This window comes from Lepisosteus oculatus, chromosome 21 (assembly GCF_040954835.1).
Source record: "Lepisosteus oculatus isolate fLepOcu1 chromosome 21, fLepOcu1.hap2, whole genome shotgun sequence".
NCBI lineage: Eukaryota > Metazoa > Chordata > Actinopteri > Semionotiformes > Lepisosteidae > Lepisosteus > Lepisosteus oculatus.
Window position 1 is genome coordinate 11700596 of NC_090716.1, and position 17881 is coordinate 11718476.

Here is a 17881-nt window from a genome sequence, read left to right on the forward strand (position 1 = left end):
GCTGATGGATTTTGAATGTAAATAATTTAATGTCTGCTCCCTAGTGAAAATGCATTTCCTCCTGTAGTTATTTCTTGCTTCAGTATGTGTGTTCAGATTTATGAACAATACTGTGACAAGAGAGAGAAAGTTACAGCCCGGCCAATAGAGCCACATACATTTGTGCAGCACAGTGCCAAGACAAACATAAAAAATCAGCATACTTCTGACTTTGACACTTTCAGTCCTCAGACATCATGGCGAATCTTCTGTGAAAGCAGATTGTTTTTTTCAAGCCACTTGTCAATGGCTTTAACATGCACGCAAACACAGGCCAAAGGAAAATAAAGCAGTCCTTCATAAATAACTTAATAAAGCTGTCCTTTAGAAAAAGTGGTGAACAGTTCATTCTGACCATGTATTAACTCATTCATGTAGAAATATTGACCTGCAGTTTGCAGTGAAAATTAAAATCATTTTTTTTATGAGCCAGTAATAGGCCAGGGTAACAATATTATACAGTAGCACCCTATACAACAGTGAATGAATTATAAAGAGGAATAGAAAAAAAAAATTTTGGTCAGTTTTGTGCAAATATCAGTAGATATAGGAGTAAAATGGAATTTTATGGGATTATTTTCCTTCCAGGGCAGCATGGTGGTGCAGTGGTTAACATCTCTGCCTTGGGGCCCTGGGTTCAGTTCCTGAGGTGCTGAACTCGGGAATAGTGGTATTCAATGTTCTCCCTGTGTTCACGTAGGTTTCCTCCCACAGTCCAAAAACATACCGGTAAGTTCATTGGCTCCTGGGAAAACTGGCCCTGGTGTGAGTTTGCGCAGATTTGTGTCTGTGTGAGCCTTGTGACGGTCTAGCGACCCATCCAGGGTGTACCCCGCCTTGTGCTCATTGCTTGCTGGGATAGGCTCCAGCTCCCCTGCAAACCTGAATTGAAAGAAGTGGTCTGAAAATGGAGGGATGGACCTTCTTCTTCCAAACTTGGGATTGCAAATATAATAATATGGCCCAGTAGCTGTGCCATGTGGCCACCTCAGGGCGATCAGCAGGGAACCAGTTCCGTCCACAGACCCACACTGTGATGTCAGACAGTAAGATGGCGCACGCTAGCCTGAATTAAAATCATACATGATCCCGTACATGCTCTGCAACAGGTAGTCACCTGACTAGCTTGAGTATTTCACAAATTGTCATGCAAAGCAATCCAGTCTCTGTCCCCACTCCCACAGTTCTCACATGATTCCCTCAGTCACCAGAGACAGATAGCTCCTGCCCACCAGGGTCGCATTCCTGCCGGTTGTTTCCATTAACAACTGATTAGCACTTAAGAAAAAGGTAATCTGCCTTTGAATGCAAATAATTAGTGTAATAAAGCAATTAAAACCGGCAGTAGAGTGAGAATGGGCCTTTGAGGTGTGGGGGGTAGGGGTAGCCTATCCCTGATCTAAATGACTCCACCTCACAATATACAATACTAAATGTTTAGTCTTTTTTCCAGTTTTCTTGGTTCTGACATTTCTAGGATACAGATAAGAAAGTCAGACAGCTTTTTAAGTGATACTGATTTAAGTTTCTTTAAAATTGCAATGCAACTGGGGTTAATTTCTAGTTATCTTTCCCATTGTCTAACCTGGAGCAGTTTTGCTAGACTTTGTTTTTTGTTTGCTGCCTTAATGCAATGTCACAGATCCATCTGCAAGTGTCTCAGCAGTCTCCACTGAAAACCTGATTACAGCATTTCAGTAATTCAGTTGGCAGAGTGAGATTCGAATGAAATCGGCTGTATTGAGTTATTATTGGTGGTTTAAATGTAATTTAATAACAACAAAAATGCATGGCATCATGCCACTTATACCCTATAGGTCCTACTACTGTTTTTCCTTTAGAAATCAAAGACATACACTAGCCTTCCAAATACTTCCTCCACCTGAAAATCCGCAGCATCACATCAGAGACCTCCCAAGCTCTATTTCTCTTTCAAGTTGGTTGTTAGCATTCGCAATAACCTAGGTGTGGTGTGAGCAAACATAGTTAAGAAAACAAAACAACAAGAGCAGACTTGAGCGCTTTGTTTAGTTTGGCGAATGCAAAGCACATTATACATGTAGCGACCACTGCATCTTTAGACAATCGGGTGTTAATTTAGAATCTTTTATTTCCAGTCTGGTCCTTTATCTTATAGACTGCAGCCAGCAATGCAGCACAATTTTTATAGGCTACTTTGAATACTCAGACCTTTGACTGAATATTTAGTCTTATACTTATAAGTATTATTTATATCTGTCAGTGCAGCTCAGTAGATGGAGTCTCTGGTGGACTACCACGTCTACGATGTAGCATCTCTCTTAAGTTTGTTGAAAACACAGATCTCCTCGCAAGTTGGACTTAGATTCCTAGCTTAAGGCACAATGTGAGTATCTCTGCATCTGTGTAAAAGTCTGTGGAGATGTGAGTCATTGATGTTTTTTTCCCCATTTTTTGAGAGTCTGTTTATTGTGTCAACCCTGCGAAGGACTGGAGTCCCATTCCGGATGTATCCTGCCTCGCACCCGTTGTGTGCCGGGATAGGCTCCGGCTTCCCTGCGACTCTGAATTGGATGGTGGTGGTGGTTGAGTGCCGTCAAGTCAGTATTGACTCATGGCCACCGTATGGACAGTTCCACCGTCATTCAGATCCATACAGTTTTCATGGCATGATCCGGAAGGAGGCCTTTCTTCCACGCCGATAGTGCGAGTGTTGTTGTCGTCGTCACAGATCTTTACTTTTAACAGTTGATTTCAGGGCTTACCTAGTGCCTTGCTCTCCTGTGATGGAGCCAGTTTAACTGATAGCCACCTTTTACAGCCTAGCGGAGGGCAGACAGCACTTTTCTTTATCCCCATTAAGATACTAGCAAAGACCTGATCAAACAGCCTTTCTTCATGGCATAACCAAGAGGTGCTGTGCTTGTTCATTTGACTGAGCTCAAAATGGAGCATTTTGAAGGCGTTAATTAAGATAAATGTTCTGTTGAATTAGGTACCAAGACCAAAATATTAAGTCTAATTTCTGAACAGGTTTAAGTGTTCATTCTCAATAAACGCCTATGGCAGGTTGAATAAGCATGTGTATAAGTAACTGATTGTGTCACTACATCATACTTTACAGATCAAAAGGCTCTTCCAAAAGTCTGCTTTATTTTAGTCTAAGGAAATTTGTTTTAATTTTAAGCCTTGTTGGACAAAGGAACACATAGTGTTTGACAGGCCTAGATTGTACAGTTGAGCTACGTCTTGCATTCTAATACAACTCTTAACTGGGGATGTATAGTTAGTATAACAAAAACCGTAGTGTTAAAATATTGTAAATAAACAACTTTGAAAGTTAAACATAAGTGATCTTTCAGATAATTCTTTCAAAAACGTTATAATGGCTTGCAGCAACTACAGGTGAACTGTGAATCAAGGATTGCTGTACTGACCTCCTGGATTTGTAATCTCTTGGAAACAAGTCACTTACATTAGCAACTGTAGCACCTAAAGTTGTTTGTTAATATATATGTGCTGTGTTTGAAAATACCATGTTATAATAATCTGGGTGCTTAATCAAATCTGCAGCCAAGCAAAGGGTGCATATCCATTTGTGAAGCAGTCATAGTTCAGTATTTGAAGGTCTAATCAATCAGTGCATATCCACTGTTAAATTTAATTGAGTGACTCTATTGAGTGCCAATATAGTCACTGTCAATTATGCTAATTAAGATTAAGGATTAAACCATAGTGTTGTCTTCAGTGTTTTTGTTTGCTTTTTGTTGTCTCTTAATTGGTTTACTATTATGCCAATTAATCAATCAAGATTGAAGAGGCTGTGTAACACTTGCACACACCCATGTCCTACTTCTGCTTTGATTCTGTGGGGCAGAACTGCAGTGGAGAAATGCTGGTCCATTAGATAATGACTATTAGCAAACTAGTACTCATGACAAACTGAAAAAAGTAAGCATCAATTTGACTGCGAAATATGCAGCTTTATTTCAATGTCATCCTCCGGTGTGGAGCAGTGGTTGCATTTTGAACTTGTAGCTAGAAAGCTGTAGAAAGATACTGCTGCTGTACCCTTGAACAAGATGCTACACTCAAGGAAATGCTCTAGTAAAATGCACAGCTGTATAAATGTGTGCAAATGTATGTCAATTTGGATAAAAGCATTAGCACAATAAATCAGTAATTGGTTGGTAAAGAATTCTGCACCCTGCAGTAAAATAGGAGCAAAAAGTTTGACTGTTTCAGCTCCTCTCACTGTCACACTCACAAGTGTTTAGCACAATCTCTGCTCTTTGATAATTGTTTATAGCTCTGCAGATGCAAGCAATCATTTATTGGATCAAAGAATCTTAGTAAACGAAATGTGAAGCTGGAGCAAATTATGTGATGATATTTTAGCAAAACAGTCTGTCTGGAAAGTCATTGGACGTAATCCTACAAATGCTAGCGTTAGGAGCTTAAGTCAAAGTGGCACAAATAATATGCATGGAAGACAGGGCAGGCTCACCAGTGGAAAACCTCTTGATTCTCCTCTGGTTTTGAAATTTTCTGTCATAAACACTAGAATTCTAACTGATAAATTTACGGTGAACAAGAATTCTGTAAATGCCTGCACAGTCAATCATTTGTACTGTAGCATAAAGTCCCAGTTTTTCATTTCAGAAATCTTGGTAGTATCTTTTGGAAACAGTCACCATATCTCCTTATGAAGAATGACAGTGTGTGGATATACAGTATGTGTTCACGTATGGGCCTGGTATGTCTTAAATCACCTGACTGTAAAACTGTTTTGACCCTTCCTTGTTCTTTTCCCTTGCTCTCTGATGTCAAAATGTGATCACAGGTTTTCAAAAAACAAAGAAAACCAATTATTACCTCCAGTGCTATTCTGGTTTTACCTATACTGTACTTTGTTCATGTTGCCTTGTGTAGAAATTTCACCCTTGATTTAATTTCCAATAATTTCTCTGTATTGTAACAATGGTTGCTGCTGTTTCAGAAATATTTGAAGCAAATGGTAATCAGTCAAGTTTATAGATTTCTATCAAATTCAATAGCCATTATTTATCAATGTGGTGTTTTTAGTGTGTAAGTATGAAGTGGGAAAGAGTGTTTGAAGTGAGACAGGCCTGTCTGATAAGCCCTGCTTTTTAACTATTTTGCTTTTGATATTGTACTACATGTTTAGTCTAGCTGACAGGGTGGGTTTTTCATTCCTTGATTTAGTCCATTTTTCAAAACAGCTGTCATTCCATAGTTAGGACTAGCACTGTTTTAGAAGACTTGTAGGGGTGAAGACAATTGTAGACTATTTCATTTCCATAGAGGCGGCTGAAGTCCTCTGTGTTTTCCTTTCTATTAAAGAGCACCTTAATTGTTATACTGGTGTTATTACTTTCTTTTATTTCTTCTTTAAAAAGGCTTTGAATTAAAAAAGAATAACTTTAAAACTCTAAAAAGGCCTTTTTGGAGTTTTCTATCTTATCTATACAGTTCTAACTTCAGTATACCATGGCAAGCTCTAAATAGTTTTGAATAGTTATCATTTATAGGGTCATTCAGACTCCTCAGATTACTGGCAATGTGTAAATCCTTTTTCTGTATAATTCAAATTAATGGAAAAAGAGATTGGGCCCTGAAATAAAAAAAAAATCCTCAAATACTAATATAACGTGTTTCTGTTTGACAAATTGAATTTTCTTTGACACGGTTAAACAGGTTAGTATGATTTTTGTAGGTCATTTTCAGTACTAACAGAATATTAAAGAAATTTTGATTATTGCTTTGCTTGTCTGTGACTTTCTATGGAGACCATCTTTAGCTGATACAGACAGTGCTTGGTGTGATACCGAATACCAAAGGGGAGCATTGCTCCTAAACATCTTTATTTATGCAGAGAACCACAAGACAATGGTCTGCTTCTCCACAAGTCAGAAGGAAGTTAGATAATTATGCTCTATTGTGATGGATTCTTCTGGGCACGATTAAATGAATTCTGTGACTTCCCTGCACTGCAGTGGGGGTTAAATCCTGGCATCCTGTCTGCCTCCCTCAGGTACATGTACTGGACAGACTGGGGAGAGGAGCCTCGGATCGAGAGGGCAGGGATGGATGGCAGCAGGAGGGAAGTCATTGTGGACTCCGATATCTACTGGCCCAACGGACTGACCATTGACCTTGAGGAGCAGAAGCTCTACTGGGCCGATGCGAAGCTCAGCTTCATCCACAGAGCCAACCTAAATGGATCCAATCGGTGAGTGTCTCATGTGCATCTGAGGGCTCGAGGCCTCGGTTTCTCACTTTTCTTGTGGTGAGCGTCCTCCCGCTCTTCAGACACAGTAAAATGATTGTGGCAACAAACTTCTCAGGCTTTTGAAACAAGGCTTCAGACCAATCCAGCCGAGGCAGAATGGTACTTCTAGCTCTCCAATCCAAGCTCAAAGACCCAAATTAGAAAACAGGTCTTTGAACCAGGTGCTAGAAACAAGTTGAGTCCTCCTCTAAGATTCCACCCCCCTGGAGCACTGGTCACGCCAGGGCAGCCCTGCCAGTCTGCCGTTTTTCTGCAAGGAGCTGAGAGAGCTGATTGAGTGGTTTTCAGTGTGCACAGGTCAAGGACGGACTTCAGAAAAAAACAAACCCAGCCACCAATGGCACCCACCCTTCAGATACAGCACTTGCAATGCCAGAGGTATTGGGTAGTGGGAAGGAAACATTGTGCACTGCGGTGGAGAAAAAAAAAAGCCTTTTATTCATGGTGAGGTTGAATAATTGTAGTCCGTGACTTAATTCGTTTAAGAAAAACAAGATTTGCAAGATTTGAGTTTGCTAGATATGAGCTTTCCTCATATCGATCCAATCAAGTGCTTTTGACCATTTTTAGAATTAAAAACTTTGTTCATGGCAAATATATTTTCAAATAGGGTGGCTATATATTTTTTTTTTACATGTCCAATATCGAATGCAACTACTCCAAAACGTGGTAACTGCAAAAATGCATAGTCTCATTGAAAAGATGTGAAGGCCTAATTGTTACCAGAGACTATAGCTTCATTGTTGGCAATGTAAATCTCCGCTGTAACTTACATTGTCTGCTGTGTTAAAAATCATGTTCAGCAACCAAGTATGCAAGACCACAAATGGCCATGAGATCTGGATATAATTAATTTTTTTCAGGCTTCTGCACTACTGGACTAAGTTAAATACCCAAAGACAGGATCATGGTGTACAGCAAACAGATGTGACTTGGTGCTTTGCACAATATCTCGTAAATGTCTTCTCTTTAACTCTGCCACAGTATACTTTCCTTGCTTCCTTTTGTTGTCCCTGACCATGTGCAAGAATGGGAATACTTGCTGTGCTGTCAGAAAACCGAAGATTAAACCTTATACTGAAGAGTTTAAATGTCCTGCACGATTTCATTTATCAAATTAACACTCAACATCTGAAAACAAGTTATTTGTAACAGAAAATATATCGTAGGCATAGAGTTACTCTTACTGTAAAGTATTTGTAAAGCATTTTCTAAGTTGTTAACCACTATGTAGTTCTAGTTCGTAGTTCATACAACTGAGTCATTGATATAAAAAAGCATTAAATTTATTATTAAAGGTTTTACTTCTCTAGTGTATGATGACAGCCTTGTAGATGTTGGAAGGCATTCCCAAAAGCTATTTATACATTGTTAATGTGAAACCCGTGGAAAAGAAGACTGCTGATTGAAAGGATTTAACTCTTTCCAGATAGGACCTCTTACACTGTCATGTTTCTTTTTGATCCGCCCCTGATCCAATTACAAAAACCAGTTTCATGCTTTCAAAGAACTTTTGTCTGTTACCAAAGTAAGATATTTTTAAAGATTGTGCTTTTCTGTATTTGGACCCTGTGTTCTCCTGTTTAGGATTTTGTCAGCCCACAAATGTGTTCAGTAGCTCTGTGACCAGACTCAATCCTGTGAGCTGCTTCCCCAGTTATTAACGACAGCTGTACTGTCAGCAAGAGGAAACTCTTCCCTGCTAATGACTGGAACAGACATGACTCCAAGGTCATTGACAGCCTGATTTGTTTAATTTCCCCCTGGAAAGAAGCTGTACATGTTTGAGAGCAGGGCTTAATCTTATACAGTACATGCCACAGATACTTTTAATGATCTAAGCAGAACCTTAGCTACATTTGTCAGTTTCTGTAGCATTTCTCACTCCTGGAGGATGTTTGTATTATGTGGATGTGTAACCAATCATTTAATGGGGCAGAAGTGTTCTGAATTTGTTTTCTGTGTAGTGGTAATGTATGTTGATGTTTTTACTGTTTTCTTAAGGAACAGCTTCCTTACCTGAGTTTCCTGTGTGATAACACCACTTTTGTATTCTTATTGGCACGTGTGCTTTCTCTGTTTCTGATAGTTATGGCTTTAATGTGATATCAAAGCTATTCCTTTATTTTTTATTACTTAAATATAACCCATTTCCTGCTTGTCTTTAGCTGGGAATTCTCTTTGCTGTGTTTTTGAACCTTGGTTTACTATCAAGTGTTGGGAGATGTATGTCAGCCCCAGTATTGAAGAAAAACTGGCAGAATCAAGTGGGATTAGACAATTAGTCCTTAACTGCCTTTAATGTAGATGAAAAATGTTGCTAATATTTTTTTTTCAATTTATTCTGCACTACATTAGGCCAACATCATACTGAAAAAAAAAACATTTTTAATGAGTCGTTTTAGTCTTATTTTCTTATTTTGACAGTTTAGTTTAGCCTTTCTTTCTGTCAGTAGGGTAGGTGAGTGATGCTTAGAAATCATGCTTTTTAGGTCATGTGACAGGGGGCTGTTCGGCCCCTCTCTTTCTCTTCTGGCTTGCTAGTGGTTTCACGATCCCCATTTTCAGCATACGCTTCTTTAAGCATCCCATGGAGTCTGCTTCAACTACATTGCTGGTTCTGAAATCTCTCAATCCACTGTGCAAAAACAAGGTCTCCAGTTTTCCTTCCTGAATGCCCCTATACTTAATTTCCTTACATCCCTGAGTCTTTGTAATGTTCCTGAGCTTAAAGTCTTATTTTTTTTTCTCATGAACAGGCAAACGGTTGTTGAAGGCACCCTGACCCACCCCTTTGCTCTCACTCTGTCTGGGGAAACTCTGTACTGGACAGACTGGCAGACACGGTCCATCCATGCCTGTAACAAGAACACAGGAGAGAGGAGAAGGGAAATACTGAATAGCATTTATTCTCCCATGGATATCCAGGTGCTTGGCCAAGAGAGACAGCCAAACAGTAAGTTTACTCTTCTTTGAATAAACCTAGTTTTCAGAAGCCTAGTTAAGATACCTATCTGCATCTGTAAATATGTAAATACAGACTTCATATGTATATATCTGTGTCTGATGTGTTTATACAGTATGTGTTTATGCACGCTATAAAATAATCTTTTGGCTATTTAAAATCTAAAGTTTTCCTTGATACTTTAGTACTAATTAAATGACCTTGCTTTTAAGATAAGTAAATTCTGGATGTTTAAATGGATTTTTGTTATGGAAGAGTGGAACGCATTTTCAAACCCACAATTTAGAAATTCACTGGAAGCTGTAGTGAGGGTGTTTTCACGTGGACCATGCAAGGTTTTTATAGCAGATGCACACTGGGTACACTGTTCACATCCCCACTCCTGTAAAGCAATATCTGAATAAAAACTGGTGAAAAATTGAACGAAGGCGACAAACCCTCCAGTGAATGCTCTGAACGGAAAATAGTTTGAACCCTTTTCTGTAGCCCTGAGCGCAAGGGTAATGATTACGTGCCATGTTGAGTCAGTGAGTGATACATTCCTATTCTTCTCTGTTTTGCTTGTTTTCTCATTAAGTTTATCTGGGTCTCAGGTGCCATCCCCAGGACATTCTGGGCTGTCAGCAGCTGGGACAAATTGTTTGTGGGGAATGATCATTGGAGGAAGTTCCTTTAAACACTGTTAATACTTAATGCTTTGAGAAAGCTTATAAATCAAACCCGAAAGCCTCAATCCAAGTGCCTCTGTTAGTTTTAAGCCCATTTAGATATGTAGGTGAACATTTTGTGTAGTTTTTTTTTCTCAACACAGCAGAATTTCTTATAGATATTATGTTTAAGAAATGACTCCAAGGCTCAAACAGCATTCTTATTTTTAAGTTAAGAAACTATTTTTTATTTTAATTTAAAAAAACTTAGAGCAAAACAGAAGTAATGGCACAGAGATTTGTTTATTTTGCAATAATGGTTTCTAAAGTCGAAAAAGGGACTTGTGGATGAAAAACATCAAGTAGTCTTTTCTTTGCTGGAATGAAGAACAACATCATTTATAAAAACATGAATAGATAAAACAAATTTGGGGGGGATACATGTATTGTGAGACATTCTCCATTATGAAAATGCAGTAACAGGGATCTTTCTGTTTCAGTCCTGTAATGCAACTTGCTGATGGCCTACTACCTGGCACAGCTTGTAATTTCTGTTATGTTCTGCTTTGCCTTTTTTTCAATCAAATTTGAAACCCAACAGTCTCAGAGAAATAACTACTGGAAAAGGAAGCAGTTGCACTAATTTTTATAGTCACCTCCTTTTTGTCCGTGCACAAGCTGAAGGACAGGTTCCAACAGACATCATAAATCAGAACAAAAACAATACGACCTTGTTCACTCGGTTTAAACACTGCTGGCAATAGCATCTTGGGAGCTTTCCTTTACAGATAAATAAGATGTACATACAATTAAGAGAAGTTTGTTCCGTGTTCTTTTTCCCGCTTTTTTGGAAACCCTGTCAGAAGTCAAATGTAATGACAATCAGTCTGTCTTGGCACAGTGTAAATGTCAGTGTTGCCGTGTGTCGCTATCGCCATGGGAGAGTGGCACTGAGCCTCTTCCACAGGGGGGTCATGATTCCTCTCCACGTGCTTGTTGATATACTGTAGGGGCTAGTTAAATGTTTGAGTCAAAGATCAGCTGTCTTCAGGAGACTGTGAGAGTTCCACAGCAGAACAGTATGGGCCTCAGGTGAATAGAAGCTGGCAGTTAAGTTCTAGGCTTTCAAATACACTATGTGTACAACGTAAATACCCACACTGTGAGCCCTGATTTTAAGAGCCAACTCTTTAATTCTGACTAGAAATAATTGGTCTCCAAAGCTCTTTTTTCCTGCTCACATTCTTGAATGTATTTTAACTCAATTTCCGATGCTGTATTACATTGAAAAATGATTTTTTAAAAACTTTTTTCATACTTTGTTCACCAGAACCCACCTGCATCCAAAAAGTGTCCTAAATGTTTCATCCCTTTACCCCTAGACACCTGGGGTCGTAACACCTACAGAGTAGGTAGATGTGCACCTTTAAAGATGTAGCAGAGCAAAAGTTTGTTTTGTAGAAAATAATCCCTGGAAGACATTCTTTTAAGAGTTTCAAATACTATCTTGTTTTTGTGCTAATGCAATGTAGTAATAAAAAAGGTTTTTCTCATGTTTGATGTGTATTTTTGAATATTTCTGATTTGGGGAAGGAGGAATAAAAGTCACATGTTTTCCACATGCATGTAATGGAACTAGGCAATAAGCATCGTGATTTCTTGTTAGAACTGCCAGGTGATGAGGACATTTTACAATTAATTTTTATTTTTATTGGATCTATTTTCCTTTGAGCAGCCCAGAAAAGTTGTCAAAAAATTGCCAAAAAAAACAATACTGGGAAAGCTAACAGAAGCAAAAGGTATATTTTTAATTTCAAAAGACGCCATAACTTTCTACCCCCATTGGTGAGTCTTATTGAATGTGCTGCTTAAGTTGGCAAAGTTTCTGAACAAGTGGGAATGAAAAATGTGGCACATGAGGAAATGATAATACCTTATTGGCAGTCTCTCAAGTGCCTTCCATGTTCTTGGATCATTTTTTGTGTAGCTAAGCTCCTTTTTCAAGAATTCCTTTAAATCTGTCATGACTGAAGGTAAAAAAAGAACGATGTGCACATCATTCAAAAGAGAAAATAGACTGGTTTTATTTTCAAGCAAAGGACGTAATAAATCACTGTTTTCAAGTTTAATCTTCTCCAGCAACTCCGGTGCTTAGTATTTTCAGTTAAAATTAATTTAAAGACCATATCTTTAAGCCTGGTTAGCTGCAACTTGACTGGACTTAATAAAATTGCCTAAAAGCAGGGCTATTTCATCTCAATAGATACAGCGCAGGGAGTTCATGTATTTACAGACACCTGGATTTTAGTTTTGTTTGAATTTTGCATGATTTTTCCACATATCCTAGGACTTGATAAAATTATTTCTATCTCCATCGATGGGCCTTGGATGGAAAATTAAGAATATAAGTAATATTCTCTGTTCTTTCACCTGCAGTTCCTACCCCCTGCGTCCATAACAATGGAGGCTGTACTCACCTGTGTCTCCTGTCGCCAGAGGAGCCTTTCTACAGTTGTGCCTGTCCTACGGGTGTTCAACTCCAAGAAGACGGCAAAACCTGCAAACCAGGTATCAGTCGACCTGTCTGTGTCAGTCTGCGAATCTCTAAAAACGTTTATGGGAAAAGATTTGCACCACTCATGGGTTTGAGCATCTTCAAGAATAAAGCAATGGCACTGTTCGCAATGAAGTGAGTCTCAGAGTCACTTCATAAGTACTCAAGGAAGTTTGCAAAAGAGATTACGTTTTTCAGCACACCTAGCTTGTTTGCTACGTAGTAACTAATTCATCAGTGGATCTCAACATTCCTTGAATAAAGCACTGGTATCAAGGCTGGGTAGCTTGTTTCAGACACTTCCAGCTCTGTATGTGAAGTTGTGCCTTCGGTTTCCTGTTTTAATTGCATTTCTTAATTTCTCGCCATACTGCAAACAGGTTTCTTTTTTAAGTATAATTCACTTTTCAAGTGTCATGTCAGTTGCATGTGTTTGTCTGGCTTTTTAAAATTTCTTGGGACTCTAAAGGGGAAAGATGTTATATGAATCTTTCTTCTGGCAAAGTGATTTTGTCTTGATTCGCTTCTCAATTTCTGCTGCTAAAATTACTCAGAGATTTATTTGTTAAGTTGGATCTGGTTTTGCATCAAAAAATGTTTGCCAAAGGCACATGAAACTCTGCGTTTTCAGGTAGTTCTCAGAAAGTATGATGTTTAACTTCGATTAAAACTAAAAGAAAACAGAAAAGGTATGACAACTGACACAGACTTTCCTTCGCACATCACTTAACTTGACCTTATTTTTATTTTTGTCAGTTGAGTTGTTTCTTCATTTTGGCACATTGGTCTCTCACAAAACTTTTATATGTAGTCATAACCAAAAAGCCGTGAAAGAAATGGTTTAGTCTCTGACGGATGGCTGCTCTACAGTTCTTAATGCTATATTTATATAAATAAATTTATATAATCATCAAACTTTACAAGCAGCCACATTCCTTGCGTTTGCATTTACCTGGCTACTATGTTACAAATATGCATCCTTGCTCCATGAATGTTGAGTCTATGTATAGCACTACATAGTCAGCATTTCCCATCCTGACTTTGTTATTAATTAAAACATAATGGAATAACATGTGGTATATTGCTTATAATGACAGCAGCACAATGAAATTCACAAGAGTCTATCCTATGATGTCTTTGTTTTTCCTTGTTTGACTGTTGGTGCTGTTCTGACATTGAAAAGCCCTGTAAATGTGCAGCACTATTAAATGAGAGACGGATTAGGTCTGTTTACCATAAAAATAAAAAAATTCTGTCTCCCTTATTTGAAAGGATGATTGTACATATCTCGCATATCTCAGGTTCTGTTTGCTTTTGCTGTGCAGTGAAGGAAACCAGCTGGAAATAAACAGTTGTGCTGTAGTCTGCTGTTAAAGACTAGTTCAATGAGTGAAATTGAGGAGTACAGGAAATGGAAATTTGGGCATGCTTTATTAATGTGCTTATTAGAGTATACAAGAGTGTTTTGGGGCTAACTTGAACTTTTTGCACAGATTTGAACCATGAAACTCACTCTATAATCCTTTCAGATAGAAATGTAGTACTGTATTTAGTAGAGATGAGATTATGTCTATAGTAAGCATAAGTAACTTTATGTTGTAAGATTAGATGTCTTCTTTTTTTTTACAAATGAATGGATGTCACATTAAAAGCATCCAGATTAGGTTTCAGCAGTAATTATTATAGATAGATAGTAAGGGCAGATATTTCACCAACTCTAAAGCAAATAATTTATGCGGAAATAAAGATGTGATAATTAAGTGCTTTTGTCAGTACTGCAATGTACACATAAGGTACAAATGTGTCTTACGGTGGATTGCCAGGAGTCATTGCTGCTTCTTATCAAGATCTCATACTGGTGGTTTAAAACTGTTAAAAGTTAACAAAGTTTCTTCTACCTATATTCTGTAAGCACACAATCAGCCCATTGTCTGTCAGTTCATAAATATGCTTCTCTTCTCTCACTGCAAGTGTTGGCGAAATTCATGTCTAAATTTCCTATATGGGTCATTGAGGATTTGAATAAAAATAATACAACAGCTCTGTTTATTATAGAGCAGGGCCAGCCTTGGCCTGTAAATGGGTATAAATCAGCTCGTTTAAAGCTGCAAGAAGAACACAGCCTCACAAATTTTAAGTATTTATGGTGGCTGGAGAATGTGTTCGGAGCCTGTGAGGCAATGGAACTATTAGCAAAATGCTGGTGAATGCAGATTTTCCAGGATCCCAGGAGAGCATAAAACCACTTGTGAAAACAATGCCACAGTCTTTGGCTTTTCTTTTTACACACATGGTACTGCGGATGAGATGTTTATTTTGATAGGTGAAGGTCAGGCCTTAGAGGAGTCTGACCCCTCCTCAGGTCTACTAGTGAGTCAGAGGCACACCCGTTATCAAGGAAATCAGACCTAATCATGGCCAGGCACAGTTTATGTATTTTGTCAAAATGACTAAAACATGTTTTGCACAATGAAGCATGCTTGTCCAGCTTCCTACCAGCCATTTTTATCCATTTCTCATTGCGTTTATTTTTTGGGGAAAAAGCATTTTTCTTTTTGATGCAGACCACGTTAATACCTTATAAATGTGGTTCAGAAGCCACATTCTTGAAATACACATGTATCTGCTACACACAGTGATAACATTCCTGGCAAGGACATCTCTGGGATGTTAGAATCCTTTCTTAATTATTAGATGCATTTAAAGAAAGCTATTTCTGCGTAAATGTGTATATAGGTTTGTTTGAAAATGTAAGTCATACTTACAGGCCATCATAACAATTTACATTAAATTAAATTATTAAAAAATTAAAGTAAAATTCAAATATTTTCTCATTTCTGTATTTATACCACCAGGATTGCAAGGCAGGACTGTGACCTGTATTCGTTAATACTCTTCATTACTCTCCAAGTACAACTTGGAGAAATGGAGTTAATTTCTGTAGTGCAGGGGCTTTCTGGGTAGAAAATGGAGACATTCAGATGAGCTTCCATCTAAACTGAATTTAAAACAGTGTCTCATTGTATCGACCTGATTAGCTGACTGGGGAAAGGGACAGGGGCAAGGATTAGAACCTGCAGCATCAATAGTCGCCGCTTGTTTAGGTTGAGTGGGTAAATTGGGGCAGTTTTTGTCATTTTATAGACGTCTTGTCAATTACCCAATGTGGCGTGAGCCGAAGGCAAGATTGCAGCCGAGAGAGGAACTGTTTCTGTGCTGTCACTTCTGATCGGAGTTAATTTCACCAAAAGATTGCAGCTGACATTTTCGGCACTGAAGCGTGAATTGCTAGAATGAGATTGTTTTTTTTTTAAATAAAGGGTCTTCCACTTAATTGCCTCCACAGAGTTTTTAGACTAAAAAAAATAAACAATAGAAATTTAACTGTCTCCCAGAAATCAATTGAAAACATAGGTTCACAAAAACACTGATTCAGTTTCTTACAGCAAAATGTTTAACTGAAGACCAGTGTGCAAAATTATGTGTCCAGTCTGCAACTCTAGATCTGTGGCTCTTTTCTATTTCGGGGGAAAAAAAAAACGATAAAAATTTTGAATTTTACTGAAAGCGTTTTGCGCTCCTTTTGCAATGCTTCATCTGTATTTCTTATCTTGTTATTAGGAGCCCAGGAAGTGCTGCTTCTTGCTCGGCGGACTGATCTGCGCCGCATTTCTCTGGATTTGCCCGACTTCACTGATATTGTCCTGCAGATTAATGACATCCGGCATGCCATAGCCATTGACTATGACCCAGTGGAAGGTTATGTCTACTGGACCGACGACGAGGTCAAGGCCATCCGGCGTGCCCAGATCGATGGCAGCGGGGCTCAGACTCTCGTGACAACGGAGGTCAACCACCCCGATGGGATCGCGGTGGACTGGGTGGCTCGGAATCTCTACTGGACCGACACCGGCACCGACCGCATCGAAGTCACCCGGCTCAACGGCACGTCCCGCAGGATCCTGATCTCGGAAAACCTCGATGAGCCCCGGGCCATTGTACTCGACCCCATTCGAGGGTGTGTAGAATGAGCAGTCGCACATTTTCATCCATTCGCGTTGCGCTCACTTGCCTGGTTATTACCCTCTTTCAACACATCGTGTTTCAACGAAGTATTTTTCCGTTGTCATTAGATCAACTTTTCTTATAAGTTTTGAAAGGCCTGAACCAATTAATTTTCTTGCTAAACCAGTCTGTCGCTATATGGTGGAGCTCACTCTGTAATCTTAGGGCAGGCTCAGATCACAAGCATCTGACCTTCAGGTACATAGCATGTGCCATCCACATCACAGGTTCTTCAAAACAAATACCTGAAGATTATTTTGATACCCTTTGACAGTCAACACAAAGGTAATGTTTGATGTATTGAGGTGCTTGCCTTTGTTTGCAATCATAAGGAACCAAATGGCATTTTGCTTGTGCAGGTATCATACTTGGAGAAACTGGTGCTCCTGCTGTTTATCGGAAACACCATGTGAAGATGTTACTCTGCACTTTCTGTACAAACCTGTAGAGACTGAAATCACTTCTTGTGAATTTTCAGCATTGAACTAAATTGTGTCACAAACAGAGCTTTTAATTCCGATAAAGAATAAATAATTGTTTTGTAGTTTGGTTTGTATTTTGTACCATAAGCTCAGGAGATGGCTGTAGCCCGGGGCAGAATGCCCGATAATGTGTTTTAATTTTTGTCTGTGTTGCAGCTACATGTATTGGACTGACTGGGGGGAAAAACCGAAGATCGAACGTGCCAACTTGGACGGAAGCGATCGCGTTATCCTTCTGAACACTTCCCTGGGCTGGCCGAACGGGTTGGCGATTGACTACGCGGCGGGCAAGCTGTACTGGGGCGATGCCAAAACAGACAGAATCGAGGTATTTAAATAAAAACGTGGAGTTGCAGGAATTTACTGTCGCGTTGCAGGGATTGTCTCGGCTTGCCTTCTTCGTTCATCGGGACTCTCTGCCAGTTGTTTGGGTGAGCTCACCAAGCGGTTGTTAAAGGAAGCAATGCGCTGCTGTTGCAGGACATGCAGTTTGACAATTTTGCCCAACCACCTTCTGTTGGACACTGGCCACACACTACCAGATCACTAAATTCCAGTTCTCCACGTAACGCTGGGGTTGGAACCTCCGAGACTACCACACCACAAAATTGAACGTTTCCCCTGCTCCAAGCTTGTGCCACGTCCCGCAGGCTCTCTCATTGTACTTATTGTACTTGTTGTCTTGCTACCAGCAGAGGTTTGCTTCTTAATTAGGCGTGCTTTCAGGTAGCGTTGTGTTCTTTATTGGAGACCTACACAAACATGTCTTGCCTTAGCTGAGAGGGTGCCTGAGAATATTCAGAGCTGCGAATAAGTGTTCGCACGAGGCTTGTTCAT

General features: G+C 39.2%; 1 protein-coding gene across 1 annotated transcript in view; it reads left to right on the plus strand.

Moving 5' to 3' along the window:
• Positions 1–17881, plus strand: part of lrp5 (low density lipoprotein receptor-related protein 5) — a 73823-nt gene that overhangs the window by 13091 nt on the left and 42851 nt on the right. The window contains exons 3-7 of the mRNA XM_006642470.3: positions 6074–6271; positions 9091–9287; positions 12380–12511; positions 16119–16515; positions 17201–17372. Coding sequence (XP_006642533.3) covers positions 6074–6271; positions 9091–9287; positions 12380–12511; positions 16119–16515; positions 17201–17372 — 1096 coding nt within the window. The remainder of the gene's footprint in view (positions 1–6073; positions 6272–9090; positions 9288–12379; positions 12512–16118; positions 16516–17200; positions 17373–17881) is intronic.